At 40.0% G+C, this 21,183-nt stretch overlaps 1 protein-coding gene across 3 annotated transcripts in view; it reads left to right on the top strand.

Moving 5' to 3' along the window:
• Nucleotides 1–1,647: 1,647 nt before the first annotated feature.
• The window catches only part of RBM27 (RNA binding motif protein 27), a 78,326-nt gene continuing 58,790 nt past the window's right edge, over nt 1,648–21,183 (top strand). Inside the window, exons 1-8 of one of the 3 annotated variants that reach the window (XM_075209673.1) lie at nt 1,648–1,964; nt 7,654–7,772; nt 8,461–8,597; nt 9,428–9,510; nt 10,627–10,802; nt 13,317–13,580; nt 16,477–16,728; nt 17,295–17,432. In XM_075209673.1, the coding sequence (XP_075065774.1) occupies nt 1,906–1,964; nt 7,654–7,772; nt 8,461–8,597; nt 9,428–9,510; nt 10,627–10,802; nt 13,317–13,580; nt 16,477–16,728; nt 17,295–17,432 (1,228 nt within the window). In that variant the 5' untranslated portion in view covers nt 1,648–1,905. Of the gene's footprint in view, nt 1,965–7,653; nt 7,773–8,460; nt 8,598–9,427; nt 9,511–10,626; nt 10,803–13,301; nt 13,581–16,476; nt 16,729–17,294; nt 17,433–21,183 lie in introns of all 3 variants that reach the window. The other 2 variants (XM_075209672.1, XM_075209674.1) reach the window with 2 other exon arrangements.

Here is a 21,183-nt window from a genome sequence, read left to right as displayed (position 1 = left end):
AGCATACAAACAATATAACAGCACTAAGTCCAATATGTTAATGACAAACCAATGTAATTTAGTTAAACTATACAGTTAAAATAATAGAATAATAAAAATAATTTTATTATTGTGCTTGTCAGCTTACATTGGAGAAACTTATAAGGTATTCGTTACTGGTGGGCTAAAATGAAGGTGTACTGTAATGTACATGAGGAAGAGGATATGTGTGAGGGAGGCCTGCCCACCACACATGGGCTCAGGAGTATATTCAAGGGAGAGAGGGTAGGGAGCATGGAGATCTCTGCAAAGAGCCAGGGGCCCACACTTGATTAAATACATGGTCCCTCTCATGGAGATAATAGATGAGTTCATCCATGGCTGCTATAGGTCAAATTTGTTTCCTGAATGCACAGAAGGATTGGGAGACATTTCTTCCAAATTTTAGCTAATAGGCCACAGCTAAGATACGTGATGCTACGTTTTTAGAGTATTTATCTAGATCTGGGGGATGGTAGCACAGAAGGAACACCTACGGGGCCTTAGCTGTGGGAGCCTCAAATAATCTATTTATAATACCATGGATTTTATCCCAATAGGGACAAGACCACCAAATGTATCAGAGATGGAGACTGGCATCAGGGTTAAGTGGTCACATTGTGACAAATCCCAAGCACAAACACAGAGGATACTTTAGTTGCGTCTGCTGTCCGAGCTGGTGGGGAAGATAATTCCGCAATTTAGCAGCAAAAGTTCTCTTGTTAACTGTAACACAAGCTGTACCTTTTGGCTGTAAGTGGTGTATCTGCCGCTAGTAGGGAGCCATATTTTTGCTGAGGTAATGGGGACAAATATAGTATGGCAGATGTGCAAAAAGGGGAGTGGTCATGCCATATTGGAAGGTGGTAAGTTATCCCGAACACCTCTGCTCTAAAAAACACGCTTGAATTGCTGCACTCATGTGGCACCTGCTGATCATGGTAATGTCCCCAGATACAATGGTGACATACTGTACCTCCCAATTCCCTGAGAATCGAGACAAGTGTGCCTACTGGTGAGAAAGTCCCCTCAAATCTGGACAGCTGGGAGGTATACAGGACCATTCACTATACATTAGTCACACAGACAACAGGATCTCTATGCACTCATCTGCCAGCCAGCAAAAAAAAAACAAAAAAAAAAAAAAAACAAATAAAAAGGACCTAATTTAAATCCTGCATACTTAAATAGAAACTAACAAGTCTAAACTGCATACATTTGCAAATATGTTTAAGCCATCATTGAATTTATTGAGCAACTTGACTTTTTTCATTTTTTTGTAGTATATACTACTGACCCATGAGAACCACATGATGCAGCCCCATACACCAACATTCAATGTAGAATCTTCCACTATATTACTGTCACCAGCAATATATGATAGAGTTCACTATAATATTCACCAGCGCTACTTAATGAAGACATATATACAGCAGCACTATACGTGACTGCTCCAATCAGTGTACAATACACACTACTACTGTACTACCCTCACCACCATGCGGCACCACAATCACTTCCATCATGCGCCTCCCACTTCTGAGCGTGCCCGTACAGTCCCGCCCCTCTGAGCCTTTATTGGCTGGCAAGCATCACATCCAGTCTCCTGATTGGCTGTTTGGAACTGTCTGTCTTCCGGTCTCATCGTAGGCCCTGCTGCCTGACTAAGTTGTGCGGTGCTTGAGTCGGGGAGTTAAGCCTGGGATTGGGGGTTGAGACGCCCTGAATGCTGCGAGTGAAGACCTGTCTAGAATCAGCTGGTGGCTTCGGAAGTTGTGGAATTGAGTAGGGCGGTTCGGTCGGGGAGACGAGGATGAGCGCTGGTTTGGCGGTGCTGGAACGATAGTGGTGCCCCACGCCCCCCCAAGGCCTGCCTCAGCCGCCGACATGCTAATAGAGAATGTGGAGGCCTTCAAGACGTGGCTGGCCAAGTTACTGGAGCCCATGTAAGTATCTGGGGGTGTCAGTCCCGCTGTGGGGTCGGGGCCTGGTGGTAACATAGGAAGAGGGGGAGGTGTCGGCATGGCCTTGTGCCCACTGAGGGTGACAGATGAGTGGATGTGGCTCGCAGTGACCACCACTCATCACTCCCTGTCACTGCTGGACAAGTGTCACCCCAGTGGGGCACTATGACTGCAGCCAGGCACACGAGGTAAAGGTCAGACCCTGGTGACCACTGTCCTAGGGGAGGAGTGGGCTCAGGTGACGATGTATTGACAGGAGTCGGGCCCTGTGGATAGTGGAGAGGGCAGTGTGGATTGGGCTGTGCAGGAGCTGGTGGAGATTTAGTTATTGAAAGATTTTTGAGCAAGTTTATGATTGGCAGTGTTGTGGTCTTTCAGTAGCTATAGAAAGGCTAGTTTACTATAATGCATACATAAGTTGTCTTGAATTAATAACAAGTTCCCTTTGATAACATTCAATAGTAGTCTGATGAAATACCAACTATATGATTTATTGGTGTTTTGACTAAACATGGGAACTTATTGTAGAAAACAGATTGTTTCCATGTGCTGCTCTTGTATCATTAGCTATATTTGGATAGCCTTCAGTCTGGCATGTTTTTATTGAATGGTGCTTCTGTTAGATGCAGTCTTTCACATACAATGCATTAAATGAAATTTAGGTTCTATGTTTTGTTGAATGTTGAAGTCTTTGTTTTGCAATTGAAAATTCCCCATGCCTATGCATCCTCACTATTAGCAAGTCTACTTTAACACAAGGCCTGTATAGCTTCTCTCTGAGTACCTTATTCCACAAATGAGATGCTATTTAAAAAAAAAAAAAAAAAGTCTTAACTTTCACTCTAGTAAGTTAAGTAAAACTAATTGTGTATTTGTGCTATTGTGTTTATATGCATGTTGTGACTTTTAAAATATGAATGTCAACTGACATTGCTGACATTGCTTCAGATATAATATTAATAATTTTTAGTTATATAAAGCACTTTTCTCCCAACAGGACTCAAATCAGTTTACACTTGCAGAATAAAACAGATGATAAAAATAAACATATTAAAGATTAACAGAATACAGAAGAGTGCTAAGCATTGGGGTATTATGAAAGTAATGTACATTAATGAAATGCTTGAGTAAACAGGTAGGTCTTGAGTCCATTTTTGAAGATTTCTAGATTGTAGGCGCCTCTGACTGTTCAAGGTAGTGAGTTCCAAAGAGTAGGAACAGCAAAGCTAAAAAGATTTGCCATTTTACAGCTGAAGTGAGGGGAATGGAGAACAATGTTATGGGTCTGGTTAGTTAGAAGTCTGGCTTTGTACCAGCTGAAGGTGGTGCAATTCTTTTTCAGAGGTGACCGAGGTAGAGTGTATTGCATTATTCCTAGATTGTGGACACAATTGCATGTATTAGAGTAGGAAGAATGAATGCTTGATTCTGGCACTATTCATCAGGTTAAAGAATGAAGATTTGATCATGGCTGACATTTGATGTTTTGGTGCCAGGCCACAATCCAAGACGACACCAAGATTTCAGACATATGATCAGAGTTTTGGTAACAGAGATCCAGCTTAAGCACTGTTGGTTGACCCAGCTTCAATCTTGTCATTTGACCGTAGCTCCCATCATATGATCCTCAGCCAACTAGCATTCATCTATTCCTGGAGCTCAGTTAGGCAGTCGTAGAGACTTTGTATTGGGCTCTTAGTACCAGGAGCAGAGGACAGGCACAGCTATCCTCTGCATAACAGTGGTCACCCAGGCCTCAATGTCTGATTATTTCACCCATTGGTAGCATGTATAATGCATATATAGATGACTCTGTATTTTGTTCAATAGAGCAGTTTATTCAGAATAGCTATAATAATTGTAAGTTGGCCAGCTAAACAATTTACCTGCTATAATTGTAACTTATTTAATAGTCATTTAGACATAAGTGACTTGTACCTTCTATATATTTAAGTTGCATCTTGATGGAGCGGTCTTGGAGCAATTTTATTTTTGTTTTATTAGTGTCTCAAAGTTAAACTTTGCACAATAGACCTATTTGACATACAGTGTTAACTAGCACTTGGGGTGGGAAGGAGTAGTGGGAGATACTTCACTCACCTAAATGCGTAACTTTGCAGTGAACGCAAGGGAATAGAGCAGGGAGTGGCCATAAAAATACTGCCAGGCTGCAAATTCTCCTAGTGGGACTGAAGCCACGGGCCATGCCAATTCACATGCTGTTTACTAGCGGTCAATACTAACATTAGTAAAAACATGAATTTTGACACCGTGGATAAGGACTTAAAGACTTTTCTGTGAGCTGTCAAAAATGCCACAGCTGCTTCTGTTTTGTAATTTTTTAGGTGCATTAGTTACATGTGTACTGGGATTTTTTCAAACTTGTGTAGTGTTATGATAAATTTACATATATCTGTTTACATTGAATCAACTTGTATTTTAGGTTTAGCTGCCTTGCAAAGTAGGGAAATACTTGCTACGTACATGTAAACTTTAACTAAAGAAACGTCCGAAAGGTTGTAGTGGATAACCATGTCACCTGTCTAATGCATTCATTGTTAAACTTGCTGTATGTTCATTATCTCGCATGAAATCAGCCAACTTCCAGATTGTTACTTAATGTCCCATTGGTGGTTTGCATGCTGTCATTAGCCCATCATATTGCATGGCTGTTTGCAAATCTGTCTGTCCAGGTGTGGTGGTTCAGCGGTCAGTTTGGTTTCCTGATTGATGGCATCTAGCAATTGGGGCGGTTAACTGTACAGTGTGTGGGCCTTTAAGAGGGCAGTAAACCTAAATAAGAATTGTTTCAGTATGGTGAGAATTGCGTTTAATATATATTCCCATTTAGTGTAAAAAAAAACTATTGGGTTGACATTTTTGCCCTTGCTTTGCAGCCTTGTGCAATATATTGTCTTTGGTTATCAGCTATTATAGAATGAGAGTCCTATTCAGTGTATCCTCAGTCTCTTAAATACAAAAGGCCTAGGGTGTATAGGAATAACATGTGGCACTACAAGTAACACATTCTTTATATGTAAAAGTTTCTATAGGCCTAAGTATTGACCACTATACAGTTTACTATAGATCGGGAGTATCGTCTAATACTGCAGAAACTATTATTTTTTATTTATTTTTTATTTTTTTCTGCTTTTAATTCTGGTAAGCAAAGTTTTGTGTCCGCTATGTTTGCGATGTACAGCAAATATACTCCTGGTCCCAGGATCACGGTAAGGCTTATACAAGTACATCAGCAACTGCTGTAGAAGCCTGCAGCTTGTCTATTGCAGTGACCCTGCCTCCTAAATGAAGCTCTCTGCATTACATTATGCAAATGTACAGTTGGCTGTGACGGGAAAGAGGTGGCATTGTGGGACTCTGCCCTGTAGAGAGCCGTTGATGTCACGCGCAGCGTTAGAGGGATGGTGCTAGAGAAGTGTCTGATGAGCAGTTGCTATGAAACTGAAATCTGACAATACTCCATGTCACAGTAATAATGGCAGAATGTTGCACGGCGGCTTAGTGGTTAGCACTTCTGCCTCACAGCACTGGGGTCTTGAGTTCTATTCCCAACCATGGCCTTATCTGTGTAGAGTTTGTATGTTCTCCCCATGTTTGCGTGGGTTTCCTCCGGGTGCTCCGGTTTCCTTCGACACTCCAAAAACATACTGGTAGGTTAATTGCCTGCTATTAAATTGCCCATAGTCACGCTCGGTCTGTGTGTAAATTAGGGGATTTAGATTGTAAGGTCAAATGTCGCAGGGACTGATGTGAATGAGTTCTCTGTACAGCGCTGCGGAAATTAGTGGTGCTTTATAAATAAATAGATGATTGATTAAAGGTGATACAACACATCTTCTATCTATATCTAATAACTGACTGGCAACACTGGATTCCCACAGTGCATTGCATTTTTCAAGTTGCTACAACCTTGAAGTAGCATGTCATGTTGTTTATGTGCATAAGGAACACAACGATGTATGTTCGTTTTACTTTAGTTCAGTATTCTATCTTCAATTGGTTCTTGACCAACTAAACTTTTTTTTTTTCAACTTTATACAAGTTATAATGAACAGAAATTTGAAACTTGTTATTTTCTTAGTGTTTATAGACCTACATAAATATGTAAATATGCGGAAACAAAAATTGCAATCTTATTAAAATTGATGGTCATAAACTAACATGGGCATTTCAATGTTCATAGGCAATATTGGTTTTTAATTCCTGTAGACCTTTTATTTAAGTTATTTCACAGTACATATAATCTGATCATATATGGGCAAAAACTTGGCAGAAACTTGTGCCTATTGCGCTCGCAAGAATGAAGAGAACAGGGCTGCTACTGGGGGTGGAGAAGCTGCAGCACCGGCACTTGCCCTTTAGCACCAGATGGAAAGAAGGAATGGAAAAGTGTTGTCTTTCCATGCAAGGTATCTGTTCCCCAAGGAAAGAAATTGAGAACAACGAAGGAACACCTGAAGCCACCACTTCCAGTCCTCAAGTATACAGAAGTGTTCAGTTCCTTGGAAAATCCTTGTGCAAAAAGATCTTTGCGATGCAGTTCCAGGAAGAGGCATGATGTTAAATGTTTGTCAGATTCCTTTAAAATTCAGAACAATTTGCCAGAGCAGAAACCTTTCCATGATGATTTATCCCTTGCATCTGAAGTGACATAAGCCATTGTCACCCTTGTAGGGAGGAATACATTATAACAGAAACAGAAAATTGGGAAGGAGAAAGTGCATCGTCGTTACCTCCTCATGTCAGTTATCGAATGTTTACAGTCTTTCAAACGGCATCCAGATTTCAAAATTGGAAAGCCAAAATTCTTTGAACTGCGACCAAAGTTCTGTCTTTCAGCGTCGGAAAACCCCATCATTAAGCAGTTATTGTGCCAATATTCTACTTCTGCAACATCCTCGCACCATTCTTCTTCAACTTTCCAAATTTGAAGTTAAGTGAGTAACTGATCTGTTAGAAGAGAGGCAAAATGGCTGAGTTTTTAATTACTGCTGAAGGGGCTGTGGTCAGTTACAGCAGTGTTTATACAGTAAACCTTTAGCACTTGGCTAACAAAAACTTTCATTAACAAACAAATTTCCCAGACTCTTCAAATCATGTTAGTTACCTGAGTTTTTGTTTTGATATGTTTAATTTTCTGTGTTTTTATTCTTTTCTTTTTGTATCACTGAAAACAATAATTTAAATTAGACAAGATATACTTGGTAAATGCAGTTTCAGGCAGGTTAAAAACTGTTTTTTCGTAATGTTGTTCCTTGACCATTCCCATGTTAGTCTCTGACCACTTATTTTCACTACATCCTGAAAAGTACGATAAATATTTTACTAAAACTACACTTATTTTGCAAGTGCCTCTCAATTCACAGAATTTTAACACATTCTTTTGCAGTTAATATCGAGTTTTAATGCATGTTAGTCCATGACCACAAAAAACAGTGATGTTGAACAAGTGTTAACATTAACACACATAGTAAAACTTATTATTGGACCTAATACTGTATCCTTGTGATACCTTGGTTTATGTTTTCTGTTCTCTTTGAGTTCACTACTGAACTTAATACCTGGAGATTTGTTCTCCCAATGAGTATTTACATATTCCACTGTGTTGTGTTTCCTTATAAAACAAGAGGTTTTTCCCCTTATCTTGTAGATGTGATGCTGACCCTTCGGCTCTAGCAAACTATGTTATAGCTTTGGTCAGGAAAGACAAATCGGAAAAGGAACTAAAGGCCATATGTGCAGACCAACTGGATGTTTTTCTGCAAAAAGGTATAGCTGCTCTGCTATTTATTCCATGTTTACTGACCTCAAACACAACTCTAACATTATTTAGACTGTTTATTAGTGACAATAAGCACAATACCAATACCCTAAACATTTTTTCACAAGAGTCTCACACATTTTGGCTGTGATTTATTTTTCAAGTATAGTAACCAATACAAATATAGAAAATTATACAAATCTATTATTAAAGTGATAACTTGGCAGTTTACTACTGCTAAACATTGGTCTGATTTGACCTTCCTCAACTAGGATATGTAGATCTGCTTGATGCTGCAATTGGAATGCGTCCTGTCATCTAACATTTTTTTGCTTGGCTTAATTGCTGCAGTCTTTGGCTACTTTGCAGAGTCCAATTTTGTGTGTCCCATTAATATAGAGCACGTGAGCGTGATTTCTAGAAAAATTGCTAACCGGGCATGGAACAATTACACAGAATTGGATACAGATCTGTTCAGATGTCCCTTTTGGATTTTTACTTAGTCGTTGTAAAAAAAACATGCAAAAAAACAAACTGATGGTACCTCCTGGATTACAAATTCACAGGACTTGCTCTTTGCCAAAGAATTGGCAAATAGGAGTAGAATTCAAGCAACTGTGTTTGTTTAATCTTTTTGTATGTTGAAAAAAAAAATGTATTTGTTTTCTACATGGTTTTTTCTGTTTTTTTTCTCAGAAACAAATGATTTTGTTGATAAACTTTTTGAAAGTTTACACACAAAAAGTTACCTTCCTGCTGAGGAACCTGTAAAAGAAGAAGAGAAGTTGGAGATTTCTGAAAAGTGCCATGTGGCTGTGCTAGGAACTGGACAGGTGAGGATTATCTGACCATTTGTGACTCAGTGCTGTCATCAGGGCCGGATTAACCCTAGGGCTAACTGGGCTACAGCCCAGGGGCCTCGGGCATCCAGGGGGCCCTTGAAAGTGCTCAGCAACATTATTGATCGGTCGGGGGCGGGGGACCCGATCAATGCCGCTGAGCACTTTAACTGCGGTCCTTCCCCGGCGCGCTGTAGTCTCCTTATTGAGGTAATCTTGTGAGTCTCACTCTCACAAGATCTCCTCAGTAAAGAGCGCACGGGGAAGGACTGCAATGCCAGGAGAAGGAGGTAAGTGCCTTGGGGGCGGCTCAGATCACTGGGGGGGGGGGGCCCTCACGGGGGAATGGAGGCCCCCTTAGCCCAGGGGCCTCCATTCCCTTAATCCGGCCCTGGCTGTCATACAGGGCAAATATGAGCATGGCCTCCCCTGAAGCTCAGTGTACCACCTTACACGTGGGGGTAGTGGATTGGCCACTTACCAATTAGTAAACAGCAGCATATGTTTGCTACATAAGGCAGACATGCAGATGCCATCAGTCATTGACATATGCTGACTGAATTTATGGTCAATGTGTCGGCCTTTTTCAATTTATAATATATATATATATATATTTGTATTTTGCATATCTATCTGTTGCATAGTTAGGTGAATTATTATGAAGTAATCTTGGATTTCCATGACCTGTATAAAACCTTCATCCTACAGTCTCATGCTTTTATGTGACCACATAACTCAGTGACTTCTCATAGACACAAGATGTGCATTCTCCAATATAGAGTATTTGCAGCCTAATACTTTAATCTCAAACTTTCACATTGCAGGAGAACTTTGAAGAAGAACGAGAAACTAGGAAAAAGAAGTACCCGAGCCCCCAAAGAAACCGTTCTGATTCCAGTGAGAGAAGGTGAGAATGTGTTCTTCTGTTTTAGTTTCAGACAAATGTATTATTGAGTGGGTGTAAATAAAAGCTAGCGTACTTTCAAATATGTTCGCAAGTGGACCTTTAAAACATTTTATGAAAATTAATAGCTGTGGAACGGGCTCTCCAGACCACTTAAACTCTTTGATTTTCCCCATACCCCTCCATTATTATCAAATGTATTTTTATTTTATATACTTATCTGGCTGGTGTTTACAGACCTGATGGAGTATTGTGAACACACTTTATGCTGCTCAGGCCTCAGCCTGGACAAGAATGATTTGATGGGTCTGCAGACTTTTTCCATGTCATTTTGTACGTCCTTGAAGCTGCTGTATATTAATATCTATGATGACACATTATAGTGGAACCTAAACTGACTGCAGATATCTCTCACAAATGCAATTGGGTATGATGAGGGACAAACTGGACATCCATTTACATAATGCATTTTTTTTTATATAAACTTAAAAAAAAAACAACAAAAAAAAAACCATTTTTTTTTTTTTGTCCTTTTTCTGCCACTTTTTTCATTCTACTACAATGGAAAAGTAAGCACCACCAGCCCTTTATTGTGTTTTTAGTGTGATGGTTTTTTATGTCAAGCGATTATTTAAAGCTCCACAAATGAGCTCTGTTTCCCAATAACGAATCCTCTCCCCCCACTAGTAGAACTGCAAGGGACTCACCCTGGTGTCTGTAACAGCTGAGAGAACTTTAAATGTAAACTGCATTATTGATGTGGAGGAGTAGCTCCTGAACTAGACAGGTCTTGGGGATGCTCGAGGTTCTGTAAATGGAGGAATGTAGCTATTGGGAAGAAATCAGTCTTTGTTTTTAAAGCAAATACTTTAAACCAGGTTTTTCCAATTTGACTGTTGGAAACCTAAAATGCGTTGCAATTCATTTAAGCTACTTCCATGTTATTTTTCTTACATAACAATTTGGTATTAAATCATAAATGTCCTTGCAGTCCTATTTAAGAAATGAAAAATACCACTAAGATCACTCATATTTTAATTTGGGTATTAGAAATTTTTAACCTTTTTCAGCCGTAAACTAATCTTGTGTCTTTTTTTTTTGTTTTTTTTTTTAATATAGGATAAGAGATAAAAAGAGGGACGATGGCAAGTGGAGGGATTACGACAGACATCGAGACAAGTATGACTGGCGAGGTGGAGGCAGAAGTAAAAGTCCTCCCAAAAACAAGTCTACAAATCGAAGTAGAAGCCGCAGCAGAGGAAGGAGCAGGGACCGGGAAATGGCCAGGAGTAGAGGTAATAAATAGAAACCATCGTAACGCAAGAACTTGTTTTGGGCTAACTCTCTGCCAGAGCTCTTTATGCACCAAAGGCCATTTAGTATGTAATGAAAATGCCAGGATATATCTAGATTTTTCAAGAATATATTTCTGGCTACATAGTGAACACTGATGTTTCCCCTTGTTGTAAGTTTAGTCTGTACAACCGTTCATGCACTTTTCCCATAGTGTTTCCTCTCCATTATACGTTGGTCAGTCATTCCAGTATCTGACAATGTCTAAAGCATTGTGTGCATTCATGCAGTTTTGTTCGGTCAGTATGTTCTTCTTCCCCTCCTTTTGTGTGTGTGTCAAAATTACTTGCAAACGAGTCTACTTGAGTTCTATTGTACCATGTATGGTTGGATGTATGCTAGCTGCATTTGTGTCATTTAGTGGTTTGGAATATGTAAAAAAAAATATTGGTAGTGCACCATCCACCATGCGATAAATATGTAGGACATGCTGGATGACCAGAGTTGTTTGGGAATATATTATTTAGCAGCAATAACTTTTTGTGCGGTTCTAAATCTTACATATTCGCAAGAAATTAATATAGTATAGTAAGGCACTTTGGAACATTAGAGCAACCGTATATAAAATAATGGTGTACTTGGCATCCTGGTTTGGTTACCAGCTTCTGGGATTTGTCATGGCCTCTATTATGACTTTTGAATGCAGATTCCATAATGTTTGTCCAGCGTGTCTGCCCTTCTATGCAATGACTTAAACTACATAAGGTCCATTAGGAAGAGGAGGTATTCTTTTAATGTAAACCACGCTAATTTTGCCTCATTAGCACTTAACTTTGATTTCTTAAATGTCCTTACAATGGTGTAAATAATTATAGAAAATGACTTGTAGATAACTACTTTAAACCTTTTTATTTTTAGTCTCATGCATCTTTTATAGAATAACCCCATGGTCTTGTAGATTGTGTTCGATGATTCACTAGGTCTATTGCAGGCCCAGAAATGAGCATGATGGAGAGAGATCACTTCCATCTCCTGCCTAATAGAGCTGTAGGATCACCACATCATTAATGTGTGCTATTCAAATAAAATACTGCTGGCTCAAGCATTTGTTTTCAATAAATCATGACTGAGGACATATCAGGACTTTAATTCTGACAGGCACCTGTGTGTTTGAATGTTTATTAAATTGTGATTTATGTACAAAATAATGTGATTTCCCGCACTGAGACTGCACAGAGCAGAATCCATTGCATGCCGTTGACAGTATAGGTGAAGTCCGAGCCCTTCTGGCACTGACGTGTGATTATTGGACATTGGATGAGAAAGTAGGGATTACTATTAAAGACTATGGTTTGTTGTATTTGTTCCAAATCTACTGGAACCTGAGAAAGTGCTGTACTGTTTGCCATTTATTTATTAAAAATAGCAGAAATAAAAATTGTCCTTCGCTTGTCTAGTACCAAACCCTCAGTGTTGTCACGGGTGCACTTAATTTGTACCAGGATTAAAGGGCAGCTACATTCACAAGTATATGTGTTGGGGGGGGGCACTCTGGGTTTTACCATTGCAACAAGAAATGGAATTTCTGCCCATTTTATTGACAATCTCAAAAGCATTGTATTTTTTTTCTTATTTTTTTTGCCTTTTTCTTTTCTGACATTATGCAATGGTTTTATAAGAATCTCTCTGTGTTTCTGACTTATTTTGTAGACTGAAGGAGTGTTGCTTTTAGAGCAATTAAGTACCCTTCGCACTGAGCGTCAGCTCAGGGACTTTGGCCAAATATAACCTAGTTTGTCTAATTTATTCACTAGTGTATTCCAGCAAATGTGTGCATTATCATAGGTGTGGGTGTGTTATTGTTTAGTGTTTGCTTAGAGAGAGATGCAGCACTACCTGCTTCAGTAGATGTATCCTTTCTTTTCTGCCTTGGGTCACTGGCATTGGGCCTAGTTTGGTTTCTGATGGACCACTGTTATCATCGCTTGGGGTGGTCTTGCCTGCAGATGAATGAAGTTACTCAAGTGGTTGCATGGAGAAGTAATGTATAGTAAATATATTTACTTTCTTCGTGGACTATTTATAAATTGTTTTTATGCAAGTATATTTACTATTTCTTAGGTTGCACCAAGCTATGGAGTACAATTCCAATCATGCATCTAGTTATTTTTTTGCAGTAGCCATATAGGTAATGTGTATCTTTTATTTAACATACTATTTATTCCATACTTGTGCTGTGTCCTGCCTTGCAGTCTCTTGTATATAGATGGATTTAGAACAAACTGCAATGTAATTTTGGTTGGTCATATATTTGGAACATCTGTAGGTTAGCATAATAGAGTGGAGCTCTTCATATTTTAACTACATTGAACTTGCTCTTATCCATATAATTTTTCTAAAAAAAAAAATTGTGTTCCCATATTTGTTTGAAAACTCTTATGGCATGATTGTTTTTTTGATGTTTGTGACAATGCCTGCAAGTATATTAATTACATGGACAGTTTGTGCTTCCACAGAGCATCGAGAGAGGCCGAAGTTTGACTCTGAAAGAAGTGATTTGGAGCCTGCCTACAACCCAGCCTTACAGCCAGCCAGCAGCTCCACTGTGCAGCAGTATTCCTCTGGTGGGCAGGCTATACCCAGCACTGTGACTGTAATTGCACCTGCTCACCACCCCGAGAGCACAACAGAGATCTGGTCTAATTACTATAACAACCACAATCCTCCCAATTCATTTAACAGAAACCCACCACCTAAACGACGCTGTCGGGATTATGATGGTAAGTCGTTCACTCTTCATTTGTTTTTGTTTTTTAACTGTGTTTTGTATACCTTTTTGTGTGAGAGAGATCTAAATTATATAGTATAGAGATTTTTACAGAAATCCACTGCACTTACAACTTATTCTTAAGTTGTGGTAGTCCTTATCATTTAAATAAAGCTTAGTTTTGGGTGAATATGAATAGTACATCCTTCTCTGTTCTCTCTCTTCTGCCTGTCAGCACTGATACATCTATTGTGTTCTGGATCTAACATTCTAAGGGGCATATTCAATTAGCTTTTGGATTCGCGGTAACGCGCCGGAACAGCCGCGAAACGTAATACACGGTACCGCAATAACGTGGATTTTCGTTCGCAGCCCATAGGGTTGCGAACGAAAATCCGCGTTAATGCGGTACCAAAATACCCGCAAGAATGCGCACTTTTCGCGGCAACGCGCGTTACCGCGAATCAAAAACCTAATTGAATATGCCCCTAATAGTGATAACATCCATGACGCACTACCTGTCCAAGCGCTCCTTAATCCTTTGGGGTCCCATAGGACTCTATCCGTTGCCTTTTGATCTTCTCTCTGTACTAAAAATAACCCTTCTTGGGTAGATCAGCCCACTGCCTGTCTAATGATTCCCCCAAATCATACATGCTTTGAAATGTATTAAAAAATTTTTTTAAAAAAAGGGGGGCAACAAAGGTTATACCAGTCAAAAATCTTTAATTGTAGTCTGAGGGTCTTTTCAAGAAATCCTGGAGGAGTGTCTTTAAGTCTTCTAAGCAACAAAGGAACAATTAAATCTTGCTGCTCTGTTTCTGCCTTTCTCTATAATGGCTTCCATTCTCTATTGAAGCCAATTAAAACTTTATTACAAAGCCCTTATGCCTCTCCCCGACACATATCCGACCTTCTCTTACTCCATACTCCCATCAGTCCTCTCTGTTCTGCCAGCGACACCACCTCAAATCCCCACTGATAACCACTCGCACTTCAGCCTCCAAGACTTCATCCATGCTGTTCCACACCTATGGACACACATGTCCAATTGGACTCTCCACCAGCCTCCAATGCTTCGTACACTGCTTAGAAACCCAACAGTTCATCACAGCCTACCGTTTGTCTTTAAAATCCACTCCCGTTAGCCAAGCTTCCCCACATTGTCACTTTGTCATGTGCTCTGCCTCAGCCTTGCTTCTTCCCATTAGAATGCAAGTTCTCACAAGCAGGGTGATCCTTGCTCTTGTCTGCTCCACCTCATCCATTTGTGCATTCTCGTCTTTTGAGACACCTGTTGCACACTCTGCCTATTATATCTTATGCACAATAATATGAGATCTGCTCAAGAGAGCTGTTGGTAAGTCTCTGGTGCAGCAGTCTGCTTGCTGTTGCTGCTGAAACCCTCAGGATTCCAGGGTAGCACTTTGCTACTAAAGCCCCTGCGATGTGGCTGAGGTGAAGTGGCCAACAGGGGCTCCACTGGACTACCAGGAATCGGAACTATGTATTACTGCTGCTTTCTAGTCACAAAAACTGAAAGCTTTATACCTGCATAATGCTGCTGGATTCAGCCCTGGTTCCCGCTAGCAAGCCAGAAGGAACTATAGGAACAGGGTATATTGACAGGGGAAACCTGGTCACCATAGGCATCCTTGGCTAGTATGCCTTGTTTAGAAAATCGACATGTTTTCATTACAACTTGAGGAGGACTGTCTGGATGCAGGGTACAGTTTTGTGGTAGTACGCTGCTTCCTACATGGGAAGCTATACCCTTTCCCTATGTCTCCAAATATACATTGAGAGCATCCCTCTAATCTAGTGTATTCTGTGGGTGACATCCCAAAGCACTTTATCTCTGTATCTCAGATTGTGTAATGTTGCAGATAAAATGTCAAATGTCTTGTTTCACGCAAGCGTGAAGTGTCATTCCTTAATGTTATATTGAAACCCTTTGTTTAGTGTATTCAGCCAAATAGCTAATTGAGTCAAGCCATTCCATTGTATAATCAAGGTAACAGAGACTGTATGTCTAACAGTTAAAGTGTCCACTGATAGATCCTGCTGTAAGGGGGGAGGATTGAGACCTTTGACCCTACTCCCTGTGTATACAGCCAAAAATATAAGGAGAGCAGAATACTTAGGAGAGCGATTTTAGTTTGGAGGATCCTGGTGTACAAGACATCAGCAAAAGAGGACTCTGGGCCAGGCATTGTAGTGCAGGCTGGGTGACATGGTATCTATCTAGCTAAACGGTAGTGGTGATATTGCGGAGCATAAGACTCTGAAAGAGACTGAGATTATTACTTTGGAGTGCTGACTGCAAGAGACTGCTGGAGGGTATATACTACCATTTATCCTGTAGCTTGTGAACGTCTTGTGCCGTTGTAATAAAGCCTTATTTTGGATATACTCTGGTCTACCCGAGTGAGTTGAATCCCACAGAGGGTAACTGCCATCCCAGCAAAGGGTTGTATCCTCACAGGATATAATATATTTTAAAACATGCACTTCATGTACTGCCTGAACCACTGCTTGTTTTCTGATGGAAAAGCTTTTCTGTAAGCTCTTCGAGCAGGTTTGATGTATTTTTTTTTTTTTTTTTTTTGTTGTAGCACGCACATTGTATAGCACTGCAACATGTTTTGTGATTTATAGGTTAAATGATATGTATTCTGAAATGAAGTTCTTGATCTTTCACTACAAATTATCAACCTCACGTTTAGGCTGTTTTTTTTTTTTGTTTTTTTTTTTTCTTTTCTTCCTTGCTTTTTAATTTTACTATGTTTTAATAAAAGAACATGAATTTGGACAATGATTATTCATAGTCACCTGAAAACAAGTGTGTTTTGAAAAGTAGTTTGAGCCATTTTTAAGTTTATTCTGCCTTTTTTTTTTTCTTTTCCCAGAGCGTGGATATTGTGTCCTTGGTGATCTCTGCCAATATGATCACGGAAATGACCCTTTGGTAGTTGACGAGGTTTCGTTACCCAGTATGATTCCATTTCCTCCTCCCCCTGGACTTCCTCCACCCGGTATTTTGATGCCTCCTATCCCTGCCCCAGCTCACAATATGAGGATGCCAGTTCCTCGGCCACTCAGCCAGCCGCCGCCTCCTCCTCCTCCTCCTCCTCCTCCTCCTCCTGTCCATCCTGCTCCAAGTAAGTAGCATTTGTATAAATGAGCTGTGTGGTATACAGAATATTTATCATTTTCCAGGAAATAGAATAGACAGCAATTGCTAGTTAGCAAAGTTGCTTATGTGTTTTTGTTTGTCTTCTCGCATGTTTTGCACTTTATATCTACAACTGAAATATAGTGACGAGGACAGAAAAACCACTTTCTCTGTTTTCTTTACAACTGTCATGGAATAAACTCTTACTCACATGCTCATCTTTCTGGCCAGTCAGACATGTTCAGGAACTGCAGGGCCTGATAAATGTAACTACATCTTTCCCAGTTTTGTTTTATGGCTTCCAATCTTATATTTTATAGTTCTCGTTTTTCCTTAAGTGTTTTTAAGAACATATAGTGTAAAGATTGAGAGATGCAAGGAAACAAGGAAAATAACAGAATATAAGGCAGTGAGGGATATTTGAATTGGTAGAAATGGAAATTTTAGAAAACTACAAAACCTAGTGTAGAAGTGTTTTTTCTTTGGCAGTCTCATCTAGGCAAAATCTACCCTAAAATAAAAAATATATATATTTTGCTTCCAAACATGCAGGGCTTCCATTAACGCATCCTTGCTTGCTAAATAACCGTGAACAACCAGGAACAAGTATTGTGCCCAGTCTTGCACCAGTGGGAGGAAGATTGCCCCCTCCATTACCTCCTCAGAATCTGCTCTACTCCGTGTCAGAACGTAAGCATAGCTCTCACCTCCCCCTTTTATATCCTCTGAAAACTAATATCACTGTTCTGGTACGTTTCCAGCTAATTTCCCTTTAATTTTTTTAACCATCGGGTGGAATTGAGCAAAACACTTAATTGTGTATTAATGGTATTTAAAAAAACGAAAGTAATTTTGGAAAATGTTGCTGAAAATTGATGCTTTCAAATAACTACCTGGTATACAGGTCCAATAATGGACCTACTTTATCTGTGCTCATGCACAGACAAGAAGATAAGTATAGAATTACCTGCCGTGTCCTTCAGACTGTCACAATAACTGGTGGGGCTTAACTCTGCTCACCCTACATCAGTGAGACCTTTTGTTCATCCAATCCTTTTGGTGTTCAGTGAACCCAGAAGCGAGGCGTTTCAGTTTTTATTTGTGCCCCCCCCTGGTCATTAAAGTTTCAGCTCATGGGGTCAGGTTTAACCACTTGTCTTGTAAACACTCCGTGAGCTAGCCAATATTAAACTTTGGGCAGTGGGGAACATATCTTCCAACTGGTGACATGAGAAAAACTATGCTAAATGCACTCAAGACACCTACCCATTAACTTGCGTATAGCAACAAAGAAAAAAAAAATGACACTTAAATATCTTATCGTGTAATTTTAGGGGCATATGGGCTTGCTTCCAGCTGGGGTAGGGTGTTTGTATTGGGGTTTCACTGAGAATCAAAAGTTCGCACCAGTTCGGTGTCCCCAGTTGTCAGACTATTCACTGCTACCATCAGGACACTGGTTACTGTTTACTTCTGTGTAGAGCTGGAGCAGTCAGTCCTTGCTGGTTACATCCTCCCGAATGCTTAATTTGGATCTGAACTGACTGTGGGGTAGCGGGACAATGCTGAGGAAGAATGCTGATTATTGCTCAGATAGTGCTTACAAGAGCTTTTACACACCACTGAAAGATAGTCATGATGCACCCTTTATATATCCCTTTTTATGCAGTGGCTATAATGCATCCCAAGCTAAACACGTAAAGTGGATTAGTGTGGACCATGCTGTTTTTTAAATTCTATTTTTATTTAAAATGGTACAGCTTATACATTTTTGAACAGTATTATACATACATTTGAGTGTTCTCTTTAGCCATCTTTTAATTAAACCTCATATAGATATCAAACAGCGGCTGTATTATGATTCATTAGGAAACATTTAGCTATTTAACACCAGGCTTTGCGGACAGAGCTGTAAGCTATGCAAATAAACTTATCAAAAGATGCGCAGTCAGTTTTTTATTTTTGTTTACATTAATTTACAGTGGTGCTCTGCATTTACGTAATTCTAACCAGGAATGGGACAAGTACTTGGTATCCATGGACATCAGGAATGCTTACTTGCTTGTTCCAACCTGGGTCACTAAAACCTTTCCAGGTTTGCTCTGTAGTCCCAACATTTTCACTTAGACTCTACCATTTAGTCTGACAACCGCTCCGTTAGCGTTCATAAACTGATGGTGTCCATGGCTACTTTTCTAAGGTCCCCATTGTGGATAATCTTTATCAATTCACAGTCTCCAACTTTGAGCATCACTTGGTTATGCACCAGAAGCAGAGTCCCATGGTTGCCCTTGCTAACTTTAAGAAATCCATTCTGCTCCCTACTCGGAGGCTGGTCTTTGTATCTGCTATTCAACGGCAGCAGGTGACAAACCTCTATGCAAAAATGTGTAAGTTGTTAGTTTGCTCTCACTGCATTAGTGTCCTGGGAAAGACCGTCTCGACTTTCCAAACTGTGCAGTTTGCATGGTTCCATTCACGGGTGTTCCAAAACAAAATTTGACAAGTTGTACCGTCACTTAATCAGACTACAGATCAGTCTGTCGCCAAGAATGCACCGTTCTTGGTGATGAGACGCCAGAGTTGGGGGAGTTGTCATTCTCCATTGTCAATTCCCCGGTCTATGGTCCCCAGTGGAAACAAAACAAAAGATGAATGTTCTAGAATTAAGAGCAGAGATAATTTTTTCAAGTTCAGGATCACTTTCTGTTGTAATAAAATCCAATACCGCATGGTTGATGTATGCCATTGCATGTGCATCTTCACCATGGATCTTCCAGAGACAGTCAGTCCTTTTATTTTGGTGGGAGTAATCGTTCCCATCCTGCGTCGGCAAAAGGGTTTGTGTTTTTACACAAATCTCTACCTGGTCCAATTCCTAAATGTGCAATTTCGGGATTCAAGATGGAGTCCTTGAGGCTGGTAATCAACAGCATGGAATGGGGCGAGTTTATGGTGTTCATGGACATCAAGGGCACATATTTATCTGTTCCAATCTTTGAGAGACATCCGTCTAGTGGACGCAATGTCTGTTCTGTGGACCTTCCAACTTGTCTATTGTTTGTGTTAAGTCAGGGTCCCTTCCTACACCACAGTTTACATTGGTTAGCTTTAACAGCAGAGTTGTTGAATCTGTGGTTTTTAAGGCCAAGGGGTTTTCCGAAAGGGTGATTCAAACCATAATTAAGGCTTGTAAGCCTGTAATGGCCAGAAATTACCATAAAAGATTTACCTTGTGTGATTTGAAGAGTTTTCCTACCTTCTTTCTAGTTGGGGTGGTCTAAAAAGGGTATTTTAAAACTCTGTTCATTTAAGGTTTAGCTCGCTGTATCTCATCTTCCACAAGAACAAGGCAGTGTTTAGGACTTCGCCTTCCTTCCAGCCCAAGGTAGTCTACAGGCTCCAACTGAATTGAGACATTGGGCTAGATTTACTAAGCTGCAGGTTTGAAAAAGTGGGGATGTTGCCTATAGCAACCAATCAGATTCTATCTGTCATTTATTTAGTACCTTCTACAAAATGACAGCTAGAATCTGATTGGTTGCTATAGGCAACATCCCCACTTTTTCAAACCCGCAGCTTAGTAAATCTAGTCCATTTTTTGCTGCATTAGACTGTGATAAGTCTCCAGAAGAAGAGGGCTCTTATAGCTATATATGTTTAGGACATTGGGGGATGTGCAGTCTATCCCTATGAATGTGAGCGTGCATTCCACTAGATTGGTGGGATCTTCTTGGGCTCTGTGACACTAGGTCTTGGCTGAGCAGCTGTCCATGTTGGCCACCCAGTGCTCCAGTCACTGTACTCTATACCACAGTGTTCCATTGTAGTCACTCTCCTTCCCCCCCCCCCCCCCTCCATAGGTTTCAGAGAAAAGGCTTTAAGTGCCTTTGTGGCGCTGCTGCAAGTTTTGAAAGGACCTCCTAAAAGTAAGTGCCTATGCACTTTAGCTCCATGGCTCAGGGCACTATTGTCAGATAGTACTTCAACAATCATTTATATTTGGGAAGGTAAAGTATTTCCTGAAATGAAATGTTTTGTATAGGTGATCACTTCAAGCAAGTTTCTACTCCACAGTATAGTTCATTAATAAGTTTTACAGATGTCAACTCCCAGATTGTATTGTTACCTGAAAAAGCTATACACTACAAAAACCGCATCCAAAATTAAACCAACGCACACTCCATTATTTCTATTACCAATGGCATTGGGAAATGTGACAATTGTTGAATTAAACTACATAAGCAAGTTGAATACATCAGATGTTTGTTAGGTTGCAAGGCCTGTAATATAACAATAATATAATGGTAGCAGCACTAGTTTTATGTTCCGTTTTCATATATCATAATGCCATCTCATGTGTCAGGGAGGCTATCCACAGAAATGCACAAAGTCTAGCTTTTACAAAATGCTTTACTATTGGTGTCAGGGTTTTACAAGA

This window comes from Mixophyes fleayi, chromosome 4 (assembly GCF_038048845.1).
Source record: "Mixophyes fleayi isolate aMixFle1 chromosome 4, aMixFle1.hap1, whole genome shotgun sequence".
Classification (NCBI taxonomy): domain Eukaryota; kingdom Metazoa; phylum Chordata; class Amphibia; order Anura; family Limnodynastidae; genus Mixophyes; species Mixophyes fleayi.
The sequence above is the reverse complement of the archived record's forward strand: the minus strand, read 5'-3'. Positions and strand labels throughout refer to the sequence as shown.